Genomic DNA, 14,590 nt, shown 5'->3' with positions numbered 1-14,590 from the left:
TTTTATTTTGGTTAGGTAGTTGGTGTGTTTGGGATTGTTTCCGTTTATAATAACACAGGTATATATAGAAAATGTGAAAGTCATTATTGGATGGTAGTGGTAAGTTTGCATGTGAGTTAAAGTGGAAATGAAATTGCATGTGACTCGAGGTGACAATTCAATGCATTATTTTAGCATGTGATTGTGCAGTGTTATTGATGTTTGAGCAGAGGTGACAATTCACTGCATTACTTTAGCATGTGATTGTGCAGTGTTATTGATGTTTGAGCAGAGGTGACAATTCACTGCATTACTTTAGCATGTGATTGTGCAGTGTTATTGATGTTTGAGCAGAGGTGACATGTGACGCGTGTCAGATTGTATCTTTATCAGATATCAGCTTTATCAATTTCAAATTACTAAGAAAACACGTGAATTAACTGAATATTAATAATACATTTAACATTAAATAAACATAAATTTAACATAAACTAAATAAACACTAGTACATTAAATTAACTGAATAAAACATAAAGTTAACATTAACTAAATAAAACATAAGCCAACACATTGCATCTCCAAGTCACACGTGCCTTCTACCATATAGCATTGCACGTAATTCCTCCTTGTAGGCCTCTTCATCGGGAGTTAGATCAGTACCCTTTGAAAGTAGATCTTGCAGCATTTCATAGTTCAGCCTTCTCTCTTGTATGTCAACTTGTTTTTGTTGAATTTTGACTTGTTTTTGTTTCCTCCTCTCCCTTTCCATGTCAAAATCCAACTTCTTCAACCGTATTTGTGCCTCTGTTTCCCTACAGGCATTATTCTGCTTCATTTGCTCACCAATGATTGAAGAATCAGAAGCCACTTCTTTTCCCTTATTACGCTTGGCCTTTGCCTTTTTAACACCATCGGGTCGAGGAAGACCTCCAGAACAGAAACCCGTGGATGGTGTATCACCTTCCTCTACGGTTCTACATCGCTTATCACTGCCACTACTATCATCTTCGACGGCATCACCTACAGCTAATCTTTCCTCTCTTGACAACGCCCACCTAAGTTTTGTCCTCCACTTTGGGTCATTTTTAACCATTTCCCAACCATGGTGACAATTAAAATTATGTTGAGTAGGCTTGGAGGAAGCATAGAATAACTTACTGGCGTTATTAATTCGATCTGCTTCGTTGTAGCCACTTCCTGTAACCCTTCCTGCTTTGTCATAGCAGCTACTCCATTGTATTAAATCAGCTGCCATCCTTCTCCAACGACTTTCCAAACTCCTCAAAGGTCTTGGTGGTAGAATGTGAGGTTTCTCAGCCTGCGCTTCATCATATGCCGTTGAAATTTTTCTCCAAAGCACAGATGCTTTTTGGTTTGTACCAACAATTGCATCTTCACTGAATTGCAGATACAAACCAATAAGAGTTTCATCCTCCGCAACAGACCACATTCGACTCCCTTTTGTAAGTGGTTGGTTTTGATTGACAGACACTCTTGGAGGAGGTGGAGGGTATTGTGGAGTATCTGGAACACTTTCTTCCATTTCATCTTCATATTGAGAATTGCTCCCTTGATAAACAGGAGGTGAATGTGGTGGTGGAAATTGAGGAGGTGTTTGTTGTGGTGGAAATTGAGGAGGTGTTTGTTGCGGTGGATATTGAGTAGCTATTCGTTGAAGGAAGGTTTGAAATCGAGGGTTAGTGACAAAATCATCACCCAAATCAGAAAAATAATTAGAAAAATCTGGGTTGTTAGGATCCATTAGCAAAATAATAATAATAATAATAATAATAATAATAATAATAATGATAATAATAATAGTAATAATAATAATAATAATAATAATAATAATAATAATAATAATAATAATAATAATAATAATAACAACAACAACAATAATAATACTACTACTTTTTTTTGACAATATAATAATACGATTTTTTTCAAGGATTAATAAATTTAACAGAAATAATAATAAAGAAATTAATAATAATAATAATAATAATAATAATAATAATTATAAGAATACCAATAAAACTACTACTTTTTTTAAATTAACACTACTACTACTACTAGTAATAATAATAATAATTATAATAATAATAAAAATAATAATAATAATAATACTAAATAATAACTGAGGGTTTTTTTTGTTACGAATAATAATAATAATAAAAATGATGAAAATAACTCAAAGAAATTGGGAAAAGAAGGAAATTTGTAGTATTTATGGGTTTTTTGAAAGTATATCAAAATATATCAAAATGCATGTCTATTTATAGAGAAAAAAAAATTTATCCGTTGGTGAATTTTGTTTTTTTTTTTTATAATTACAACGGTTATATTTACCTTACAAAAATATAACCGTTGTAATAAAAGCAAAAAAATCTGATTGGTTGGAAGGACAAAGCCTGACGCGTGTCGCATCCCCATTGGCTGGGTCTGACGCGCGTCAGGCCAGTTGCCCCCTTATTTTTTTTTCCCTTTTTGCCCCTCAAAACGGCGTCGTTTCGCCCTTCTTTAAGGCAAAACGACGTCGTTTTGCAAGCCAGAAAGGAAAAAAAAAGGGAGAGCAGCGTGTACATGTGGGGCCCACCGGTTACTGTTCACGAGTATTTCCCCTCAACTCTTGTGCGTTTTCCATAGCTCTCAACGGTGAGGGTTTTTTCCCTCACTAACGTAATGCTCGGGTATTGTTTTTACACCTTTATTTTTACTCGTGAGGGCTTTTTTCCTCACTGCCGGGAGTGCTCTAAATATAAAATAAAATTTCAAGGTTTAAAAGACTTAAAAAATTTCGTCAAAATGAAAAATCCCTCAAAAAGTGCATTTCTGATCGTTTTTTTGGCTAAAATCACAGTCCTAAAAGGATAAAACCATTTCTAGAACGCCTTTTGGACCAAAAATTCACTATTTTTGGGCAAAAATCAGGGTTCGGGGCTGAAATTAGCTCTAATACAGGTTTAAAATAATAAAACCAAGCTACTAATCTAATTAGCAACTTAAAACCAAAAAAATTAAGACATAAAAACACCTTGAAAAATATGATTATAAAAATAAATGAGCAAGGCTCCGATAATGCTACTGGGTTTCGATGAGTCTGGCCCACCACGGAAAGAAACCCGACCCAAAACCAAACTCACAATAATTGTAACCATAAAGCATAATTAATTTAAACACAAGACTAAGTAAGAGGATCAATACCTTTGTAGCGTGCTTCGCTCACTTAATTGAGCTCTTACTTCGAAAGCTCTTAGCCCCGCTCACACAAGGACCTCCAACAAAGTCCACCCGCAACCCGATCACCAAAAACGATATATTGCTTAGGATTTAGCTAAGCCCGACCTAGACCCGAGGAATTAATTGTGTTCAAAGGTTTTCACAATGGCGATGCCTTTTTCAACACTTACTCAAGTAAACAATCCCAAGTCATGCCTTGGATATTTATAAAACAAAAAAAGCTTCCATGTGAATTCCACTCATCTTTCAATGTTGGACTTTTTCACAAAAAGATCCCACATGGAAAGATTGGTGAATTCAATCCTTTGTAAAATAAACCAAGGAATAACTAAGTAACAAGTGTCACATGGTTAGGTGAGGACCACTTCCTCACTTGCTCCTCAAGGCAACTCACATGCATTGTGAGCTAGCCATGTGTCACCCAAACTTGAGCCCCAAATTGGGTTCGGTTGAACCACTCAATTTTTTGGCCCATGCTCATGACCCTTCACCCGGGTCCACAGGCGATGCCACATGGTGCTGCCATTGTGGCACACTGCCACATGGCGCGCTACCAACGTGGCTGCTTCCACTTAGCACTGCCATGTGGCATGCTTCCATGTGCGTTGCCACGTGGCACGCTTCTATATGGCGCGCTTCCTTAGCCTTTTGCATGGCCAGGGTTTTAATTGTTACTTGAAGCATTATTCCCGGCCCGTCTCGCAAATTCCTACATTTTGGCTTGACTTTCGAAGCTCGGATTCGACGCTCCAAGCTTGAATTTCCAACGTCTAAATGTTAATCACTCCGTTGACTCATTAATTCCTTCCAAATTAATTCGTCGCGTCGGTTCATTAGTTGCTTGGGTGTGACCCGAAGGGTTCAGTCAAGATTAAGCTATAATGTTAAGTACTAATTAATATTACTGATTGGAAGCAGCCTCCACCCAGGCATTCCGATCACTTGACCTCACTAAATAATTAGCTTTCTAATCATTTCAAACCCTCTATCGGAATAATACACTTGTTCGAAGGACACCATTCCTTTCATAATTAGCTTGTTTCGACATATCAAATTAGCTGATTTCATACGCCCTCGTCTCTGATGTAGTGTTAACCGCATCCATTTATTTCTTTTCTTGAATCTTATCAAGATCTAGTTTTACTCCCACTTGGCTTTGAAGGAATAGATTTCTTCCTATAAAGACATTATCGCAAGCAACAAAAACTTTTTTTATCTACGCGATTGTAGGAATAATACCTCTTAATTTTCATGGGAAAACCTACTAAGAAATATTAACTTGATTTAGGGTGTATTATGTCATCTTTGTAAAATTTTTACTTCGATTTCATAACCCTTAATCTTTTTTAGAAAAGACAAATTTTGGAACATTTTCAAATCATCACTTTTATGACGTCTCTTCAATTGCTTTGGTTGAGGTTCAGTTTAAAATATTCCCAATTGTTGTTATAATGTATATCCTCAAAAAAATATTTGTAAATCATTAAAGCTAATCTAGGATCGAACCATGGCAAGCAAAGTTTGATTCCTTCTTTTAAACATACATTTTTAATTGTAGTGTTTTTGGATTATGAATTAATTCAACAATTCCCTTAGATCATCATTGATTTTGAGTTAAATATTTATCAGAATAATCATATTGTGGTGTTAAATTGTTTATGTCAAACTGATTATACATTTCATTTCGGAATTCTTGAACATTTCAATGATTCTAAGATCTACTTCATTAAAAAATTATAAATATAGTTACTTAAATCGTTAGTAGAAGCAATGAAATAGTTAAATCGCTTGCTAATCCTTGAACTTATTGGTCCACGTACATCATATGTATGAGTTCCAAAGATCAATAGCTCTTTCAACCTTTCAACTTAAAGGCGACTTGGTCATTTTACCTTTTCAAGCATGACTTTTAATTCTTAAGTGATTCATAATCAAATTAGAATAAGAGTCCATCTAATTGTAAGCTTTGGAAGTGAAAATGGTTTATGTGACCTTACCTTACTTAGTTATAAGTAATTTTATTTTTAAATCATCTAAATTGCTTTTGTGATCTACTTATATTGATGTTATAAAACAAAATCAACTCGTATATAGCATAAATGAAAACAATTTATTACCTTGAACATGGATCAACACTTGTCCATGCCAAGAAAATAAACCAAATCATTATTCAACAAGAAAACCGAAATATTGTCTCATCAAAACCGGAAATAAGTCTAAAATCATCATAAAATAATCTGAAATTAAACCTATGAAGCTTCCTTGGTCACTCGAACACTTCTAGTGCACCCTTAAGCTTTACTTCCATGCTAGCCTCACTTCTTGGCAGTTTCTGCACAAGATTAATAATGTTAAGCATTGCAACTAGTATCACATACCTAAGTGAAAATTAAAATGTTTATAACAAGATTATTAGAAAACTTTAACCTGTCACTTCATCGTAGTGGGGACATCCTTGTTCAAGCATTTGCTTATTCTACCTTCAGGTAATTCTCTACATGATTCTTGAGTAAATTAACTAGCTTGACTGCAGAATCCTCATCATCTTGAGAAAGTTTCTCGAGGTCAAAACTATCATGTAGAGAGTGCAAATTATATCATGAACCTGATGATCTTTTTATGGTCTCCATAACATACTCATGCGGTTAAATAGTTGAACCATCATATCCACATGATTTTATACCAACTGGCCTAGCATGAGTTTTCTCGAAATTATCTCGCCATTAATCTTGTAGGTTTCAATTCTAATATTTCCAGTCCAGGAGTCGTCATTCTTGGGAATCAAGTTAATGATTTCCTCGACGTTTCCATTAAATTCTCAATCAACATGGGAATTCAGTATTCCATTGCAAACATCACGTAAGCACTTGAATAAAAGATAAGGTTCATAATCCATGAATCTTCTAGCCTAATCCTCTGGAATAGAAGATAACATTACATATGTGACACTCTAAGAATTTGAAACATTTCTCAAATGCTTCTCAAGAGTCATGCCTGGACTAAATCTGCCCTCGATTGGTAAGCCTAAATTAATTCGAGATTTTCGTTCCTTAGAACACTTCTAAGTTTGCTTTCCCAGTCGTTGAAGTTGAGAGAATTAAGCCTTGTTTTCATTGTTGGTAGAAGGGGGCTTTCTTTTGTTTGTTAAAAATCCACAGACAACATTCTGGAACTTCCAAACCTAAAAAATACAAGGATGAAGTCCCTCAACAGATTAAAGAGAATCAGAAGCACATAGATGGTTTCATAACTGTTAAAAGGAAAAGGAGCCCTCTCCTCAATGACCGATAGCATACAAGTACCGTGAGGGAAAGGTGAAAAAGAACCCTATTTAGGGAGTGCGGGTTAGAGCTGCAGCTTCTGCTTCAGCATTATTGTCATCATTGTTACGACTACCCATATATGTCAAAATAAGGCAAAGTTTAATAATTATGTTTAATTAAAATAATTAAAGTACCATAAATGAATTAACTTGGTAACTTTAAAACACTCCATTAAATATTTATTGATCCCAATTGAATTTCAAGTGATTTCAATACCCTTTATTTGTGTACTAGTTGACCGGACTGAGGCTCTACCATTAAGCATTACAATTTCAAGGTGAGTAAACTTTTTACTGATTACAACTCTTATAACTCTTGGTTCAATAATTAACCATCACATGATTAATTATTACTCTTTGCTTCAAGGTTCTAAACGCTTTAGGAAACCTTGTTGAGCGTAACCAATTAAATATGTAGAACGTAATCTACCCCAAATTACCCAAGATAACAAGTGACACTCTACTGAGCCCGACCCATCAATCACAATCGAAGGATTGTTGTGTATCTAATTGGAAAAGCAATCTCAATATTACTGGGACCCGGATTTATTATGTTGTGATTATTTAGTGAACTCTAGCGTATCATTAATCAACATAAATAAAATTTAACATGCATAATCTACTAATGCAATGAAACATGACATAGTATGGCCCCTTAGTCCTAAGAAATCTAGAAATGAAAAGTTCCCACTTGAATCATCATGGATCTCCATCCACCTTGCTCCTTTGGGCCTTCACTTTATGAGCTTCTTTGGAATAAACTATTTTAATAACCAACTTATTTACTTTAAATAAAAGTTACAAAAAATACTTAAAGGTTAGCAGACTGTATTTAGATTACAAAAATACATCACGATGCGTAGACCGTATTTAGAATCTATGGGTCATACTAGTCTATATAGCAATATAGTATCGTATATTATAAAAGTGCCATATAATAAATCACTCAACATGCTTGTCTAAACTACAACATCGAATGTTCATAATTAAGGCAATAAATTTCCTAAAATATATCATATTTTAAATCATAATTAGAAAATATCGTATATTATTCATGATCGTTTATAAAATATTATATATTTTAATTTAGGCATGAGATAGAATCAAATCATATTCTAATCTAGAAAGATAAATCATATTTAATCTTTCAACATTATCCTAACAAATTTAGGAGATTGTATCCTAACTACTAGCCAATCAAATAATTTTAAAATCAATTATATCCTAATCTTATTACGGGATAATCATATTATTTAAATCAATTATTATCCTTTTTGAATATGCTCAGAATATTCTAACATATCTTATCCAATATTAACCACTTTAATTATGGATAATTACCAATATTAAAAAACTAAAGATGGATAATATCAAATATAACAACTTTTGAATATTTGATTTATCCTAAAACAAAAGTTTTTTTTTTTTACAATAGCAAAGGAAAAAACAAACGATTTTAACTCAAATCAAAAGATTATATTTCAAAAAATTTATTTTTTCCAAAATAAATCATGTTTATCTTGAAATATTTTAAAATAAAATAATTTTTTTTTTTTTGAAAATCCGAGCCACCACCGCCGGCCACCGTGGTTGGCTAGCCGAAGCTAGCCAAGGTGGCTGGCTTCCTGTTTCAGCAGCCCTGCCGCAAGGGCAACAGCGTGGCAGCAGCTTCTACTGGCTGCAGCCTGCAGGCCACCGTGAGCAGTCAGCCTTGGCTAGCCACGGTGGCTGGCAGCTTTATAGCGCAAGGCAACATCAGCAGCCTTGCTACAGCCGTGGCAGCAGCTGTGCAACTCTTGCACGCTGCTGACACGGCCACCCGGACCTCCTCCCACCCCTTTCCCTTCCTCTTGGACTACCACTTGGTCGGCAGCTGCCGTGGCTGCGCCACTCAGCCACGGCTGTCGACCTTAATATTTTTTTTTTGGTTTTTTATTTAATTGAAATAACTTTTATAAAATTAAATTAAATTAGTCCACTAATTAAAATTAAATCATTAGTCAATATTAAAATTAGGGTTTATCATAAAATTAATTTCAATTTAATTCTAACTCTTAAAAATATATCGATGATCATTCACAAAAAAAAAAAATTATGCATAAATCATTCCAATTAAAATTATGAAACATATTTAAAACAAAATCAACCAAAACAAGCATTAAAATCATATTTTTAAGGCGTACATGGTTCAATTTTTTTTTCTAATAAATAAGGGTTAGGGTTTGAAAATTCCGAATGTTCTAGGGCTTAAATTGGTCCTCTTCATGGCTATTTTGGGCATCATGAAATCATATTCAATCAATTTCAAAAGTTTAATCACATTAAAAATAATAATTGAACCATAATTAATTTAATTTCTCCCTCTTAGGCCTTGTTTGGTAAAGAGCTTTTCGAAAAGCTTTAAAGTTATTGAGCAATATTAGAGGTTTGACTAATTTAAAAAGCTAATTTGGGTGTTTGGTAAATAACTTATTAAAAGAACTTTTTGGTTCCAAAAAGCTCGTTTTGAAAAGCTCATTTTAAGAGCTTTTTACAATTAGTTATTGAACAATTAGCTTTTTGGGTATTAAATACATTGAAACAGCTAATAATAAACATCTATTTACCAAACCCTTTTACACAATCTGCTATTTACATTTAGCTAGTCAAATAAGCTAATGTAACCAGCTAGTCAAACCAGTTAATATAATCAGCTACATCAATCAGCTAAAAGCTAATTACCAAATAGGGCCTTAATTGATTATAAAATTAAGAACATGGACTTCAAATAATCGAATTATTGTAATCAAGTGTGTTCATCCAAGAGACTAACGGATATCACTGTAGGAGTTTATAGGCTCTATAAAGCGGAAAATCATGAATCATATTCATAAAGCAGGTAATCCCAAGATTGCATGCATAACACGTAAGACACACAATCATACCTTTAAAGCTTGATCTCCATATGGCAATTCGACCATCAAATCAGGAAATGAATAGAGCTGCAAGCGTTGCTTCTTTACTTAGTCCACGAACTTCGAACGAGCCGTCCACTAATACTAAATTGGTCGAGTGACTGAGGAAAAACCACGATCACCACCTTTAATTGACTAACCAACCACCATGAACCACCACCACCACAAACCACCAAAACCAACGTCTAGGGAGGAGGAGAGTGTCGTGAGGAGAGAGAGATGAAAGGAATAGTGTCCTTTGGACAAGTGTATTATTCTGATAGTGGGTTCAGAAATATGAGAAAGCTAATATACTCAGTAAGGTCAAGTGATCGGAATTCCTAGGTGGAGGGCTGTAACAACCCCAAAATTCGAGTCTTTAAAAACAATAAGAGTAACCTTTAACTTTCAAAAACCCAACCATCGAACTCTTAAAGTGTTACTGCTACAATTATTTTCCGTAGAAAATAAATGCAAAGCAAAAATAACATAATGTTTAAAATAACTAAGTGGTCTAAGTTGTGGCAAAATAAAATAGTCATTACATCAAACTGCAATTATTTGAAACCAATAACTGAGATGAAATAATTAAATTCGGGAATAAACTAAATTGTCTTAGCTACATGATTATTCTAACGTCTTCTCACACATAACCAAGTACCCTTTCTACCAACCTGCAAAATAAATCAGAAACAAGAAAAGAGAGAAGACTCCCAAAAAACAGATAAACTAAGTAATTCCAACTCCATCCCGTAAAATAAATAAATTTTAGTTTAAAACAGTTTATACATAATATAGTCTCATAAATATTTTAATACTCAACCAAGTTCAAATAGTCACATAACATATTATTACTTTATTTAAGAAAGGGAAAGAGAACGCCAGTAAGCCGGGACTAGTCCCTGTCACCACCTACTTTACAGAGGGTCGCGTGTAACTCCAATTGGCCATAAAATAAAACAGAATGTCCCTAGTGTGCACACCCCTCACTAATGCCCAGTGATTAGGAGGAAGACTAACAGCAATATACAATAATTTAAACCAACTAGTAGCAACCATAACTACTAGTGGGCAACCTGTTCTTAACCCTTTAGGGTTTCATTTCCCTTCTCAAATTAAATTTCACTGTACATCTTATTAGATTATATCATCCAATTACACTGTACACAAGTATTGCACAAATCAATTTAATTTCAAGTATCAATACTTTAATTTCAGTATTATTAGACCATAGTCATCCTACATGACATATAGACCATCAATCACGTATAATCAATCATCCAATACCCAAGATTAATTTTAAGAAAAAACTCATACGATAACAAATAATCATATGTTTTTTTTTTTTCAAAATTACATATACTAGTACACGAAATAGAAAACTCATATATAATATATGATTCCATAATATCATACGATAGCACACTCATCACATATGATTACATAAGCACGTATTTGACACATAATATTTCAAAACAATTTCCTAAAAGGATTCTAAAGATGATGGACATTGAAAATTACCTTGATCGCGCGTAAAAACTCAAGGTAATTAACCTCCGAAACGTTCACCTAGTAGCAACCGTCTACAAATAAACGAGTCCAAGTTAGTTTAGTAAACTAATCGAATTAGTTAGGCAACCTCATTAATGCTTGATGCCTATTACTAATACACCACTACGTAAAAAGAAAAGAAGTAGATTTTTTTTTTTGTTTTTATATATAAAAGAGATGTCTGCCAACTTTTCTAACTTTGTAGATCAATTACTCATCTAACCCCACCATTGTTGCTCCCCTAAGAATCATCTTACAATTTACAGAAGATCAAACAAAACACCCCCCGCCCTTTTCCTTTTTTTTTAACAAACAAAAATAAATAATAAAAACCATACTCTTTAAAATGTGAATCGGAAGAAGCCATAGAAGTATAACTCAAGGTCAAGGGACGAAGGCGTAGTTCGTGGTGGGTTAGCTAACAATTATTATTATCAAGAATGGTAGATGAAGAAGAATCATGGCTTACCACTATACTCAGTCAATTATAGTTGGTGTTTTAGCAATTGACACAACTAAGGGATAATAATCGGTTTTGAGGGGAAAAGAAAGCTTGTTGGAGCTAATGTTTTCTCATAGCAATTTGGGTGCGTGAGATTGGGAATTTATAAGATTAATATTGTGAAGGTAGATTCATCCAGAAGGTCTTCTACAAGATAAGGACTGATTTCAAATAGAATTTGTTTGTTGTTTTTCCTTTTTATCCGATAACACCAATTCTAGAAAATCGGTTTCTCAATTTTTTTTTTAAAATACGAAAAATAATAATATTAATAATAATTTTACAATTTGAAAATAATAATTAGTTTTAAAGTTTATTTATTTTTGAAAAGAAATCGTTGACTAAAAAAAACTCCAAAATTAATACTCCAAAATTTGGGGTATTACATCTACTCCCCCTTAAAACGAAAGTTCGTCCTCGAACTTTAAAATTATCTCTCAGAAAGTCTCACGCGAAGATAAAAGATCAGTTAGTATTACATTCTACCCCCCTTTAAAAGTTTCGACCTCGAAACTTGGCATACCTGGTCGAAAAGTTCCGGGTAACGTTTTTTCATATCATGCTCAGCTTCCCAAGTTGCTTCTTCAGAATTCTGATTAGACCATAGGACTTTAACTAACTTTACCGCCTTATTTCGGGTACTTCTCGTTTTGGTGTCGAGAATTTTCACAGGGCGTTCTTCGAAAGTTAAGGTCTCATCTAGCTCAATAGACTCGGGTTGGATAACATGGGTAGGGTCATGAACATATTTTCGGAGTTGGGAAACATGAAAAACATTGTGAACGTTGGCTAACTCCATGGGTAAGGCTAGTTGATATGCTACCTCTCTAACTCTCTTCAATACTTCATACGGGCCAATGTATCTAGGATTCAACTTCCCTTTTCTACCAAACCGCATGACTCCCTTGGTAGGTGAAACCTTAAGTAAAGCCTTTTCCCCAAATTCAAATTCCACTATTCTCCTATTCTGGTCTGCATATGACTTTTGTCGATCCTGAGCTGCCTTCATGTTTTCCTGGATAAGCCTAACTTGCTTCGTTGTTTCATCAATCATTTCTGGCCCCAAAGTCAAAGACTCACTGATATCGCTCCAACACAAGGGACTCTTACATTTTCTCCCATACAACGCTTCATAAGGTGCCATTCCTATACTCGCATGATGGTTATTATTGTATGAAAATTCAATCATAGGTAATCTTTCGTCTCATGCTCCGCCAAAGTCCATCACACAAGCTCTCAACATGTCCTCCAAGGTCTGAATTGTTCTCTCTATCTGTCCATCTGTAGTAGGGTGAAACGTTGTGCTAAACTTCAGGACAGTGCAAAATGCTTGCTGAAACATTTCCCAGAACATTGATAAAAATCTTGGATCTCTGTCTGAAATAATATCTTTAGAAACTCCATGTAGTCTCACAATTTCTTTCACATAGGCAGCTGCTAATTGATTCACATTCCAAGTATCCTTTATTGCTATGAATCTTGCTGTTTTCGTTAAACGATCAACTATGACCCAAATAGCATTCTTTGCTGCCCTTGTAAGTGGTAATCCCATAATAAAATCCATAGAGATAGACTTCCACTTCCATCCTGGTACATCTAACGATTGTAGCTTCCCTCTAGGTCTCATATGTTGTATCTTCACTTTCTGACATGTAAGGCACCTTGCCACAAACTTGGCTACTTCACGCTTCATGTTTGGCCACCAAAAATGTTTCTTAAGATCCTTATAGATCTTATCTCCTCCTGGGTGTACAGAGTACGGGGTGTTGTGAGATTCTTCTAAAATCTTCCTTTTGAGATCTTCATTTTTAGGAATACACCATCTCCCTTTGTATTTCACTGTTCCACTATCATCTACATCAAACTCAGTTGTCGCTCCTTCTTCTTTCATCATCCTTACCTTGGTCAACCACTCATCTAACATTTGCTTCTCACGAATCTCATTATATATGGTAGGTTTGACTGACATTGCATTCAACTGAGCGTTCACTTGGTCGTACTCTACAACCTAAAAGTTCAACTTCCTAAATTCTTCACAAATTTCCTTGGCTAAAATCATCAAGTTCACTGTATGAGTTGTCTTCCTACTCAAAGCATCAGCTACCTTGTTTGCCTTTCCTTCGTGATACAAAATGTCTGGGTTGTAATCGGTTAGCACCTCAAGCCATCTTCTTTGCCTCATGTTCAAATGAGTCTGTGTGAATATGTATTTAAGACTCTTATGGTCCGTATACACCTTACATCTCACACCATAAAAGTAGTGTCTCCAGATCTTGAGAGCAAACACTACCACTCCTAGCTCCAAATCATGAGTAGGGTAATTATGTTCATGTTGCTTGAGCTGCCTTGATGCATAAGCTACAACCTTCCCATGTTGCATAAGTACACACCCAAAGCCATTCTTAGATGCATCACTATAGATTTCAAACCCCTCATTCCCTGATGGTAAGGTTAAGACTAGTGCTGAGGTGAGTCTTCGCTTCAATTCTTGAAAAGATTGCTCACACCTCTCATCCCACTGAAACTTAGTAGTTTTCTTCATCAAATTTTTCAAGGGTTGAGCTATCCTCGAAAAGTCTTGTACAAATCTCCTATAGTATCCAGCAAGCCCTAAGAAACTTCTCACTTCGGTCACACTTTTGGGTCTTGGCCAATCAGAAACTGCCTGAATCTTGGATAGGTCCACCGCAACTCCTTCCTTTGAGATCACATGGCCTAGAAATGCTACCTTCTCTAACCAAAATTCACATTTTGAAAATTTGGCATATAACTTCTCCTCTCTAAGAATCTCCAACACTTTTCTTAGATGTTCTTCGTGTTCTTCTCTATCCCTCGAGTACACCAAAATATCATCTATGAACACCACCACAAATTTATCTAAATATAGCTGAAAAGTTCTACTCATGAGATCCATAAAAGCTGCCGGCGCATTAGTGAGTCCAAAAGGCATAACAGTGAACTCATAATGTCCGTATCTTGTGCGAAATGCTGTCTTTGGTATATCTTCCTCAGCAATCCTCAACTGGTGGTATCCTGTCCTCAAGTCAATTTTTGAGAATATCC

At 34.9% G+C, this 14,590-nt stretch overlaps 2 protein-coding genes across 2 annotated transcripts; both read right to left on the bottom strand.

The window, feature by feature from the left end:
* Positions 1 to 562: 562 nt before the first annotated feature.
* LOC110697538 (glutathione S-transferase T3-like) lies at positions 563 to 1,741 on the bottom strand. Its single transcript, XM_021874904.1, has one exon. The coding sequence runs from the start codon at positions 1,739 to 1,741 to the stop codon at positions 563 to 565; it is 1,179 nt and encodes a 392-aa protein (XP_021730596.1).
* Positions 1,742 to 5,485: 3,744 nt separating this feature from the next.
* Positions 5,486 to 12,671, bottom strand: LOC110697537. The gene is made up of 4 exons (XM_021874903.1): positions 12,051 to 12,671; positions 6,074 to 6,135; positions 5,700 to 5,790; positions 5,486 to 5,551 (listed from the first exon to the last, which is right to left on the bottom strand). Exons 1-4 carry the CDS (start codon positions 12,669 to 12,671, stop codon positions 5,486 to 5,488), a joined length of 840 nt encoding a protein of 279 aa, XP_021730595.1.
* Positions 12,672 to 14,590: the final 1,919 nt, after the last annotated feature.

Source organism: Chenopodium quinoa, unplaced genomic scaffold (assembly GCF_001683475.1).
Source record: "Chenopodium quinoa cultivar QQ74 unplaced genomic scaffold, ASM168347v1, whole genome shotgun sequence".
NCBI lineage: Eukaryota > Viridiplantae > Streptophyta > Magnoliopsida > Caryophyllales > Amaranthaceae > Chenopodium > Chenopodium quinoa.
Note: the sequence above shows the minus strand (reverse complement) of the source record. Positions and strands in the feature narration are given on the sequence as shown.

What these genes read in the sequence shown, in the direction of transcription:
- LOC110697538 (XM_021874904.1), bottom strand. Translation starts at nt 1,741, where the DNA reads ATGGATCCTAACAACCCAGATTTTTCTAATTATTTTTCTGATTTGGGT.
- LOC110697537 (XM_021874903.1), bottom strand. Translation starts at nt 12,671, where the DNA reads ATGGCACCTTATGAAGCGTTGTATGGGAGAAAATGTAAGAGTCCCTTG. An exon ending in TATTCAAGTGCTTACGTGAT is followed by an intron (nt 5,791 to 6,073) that starts GTTTGCAATGGA and finishes TCTACATGATAG; the next exon opens with TTTTGACCTCGAGAAACTTT. An exon ending in ATGTAGAGAATTACCTGAAG is followed by an intron (nt 5,552 to 5,699) that starts GTAGAATAAGCA and finishes AATCTTGTGCAG; the next exon opens with AAACTGCCAAGAAGTGAGGC.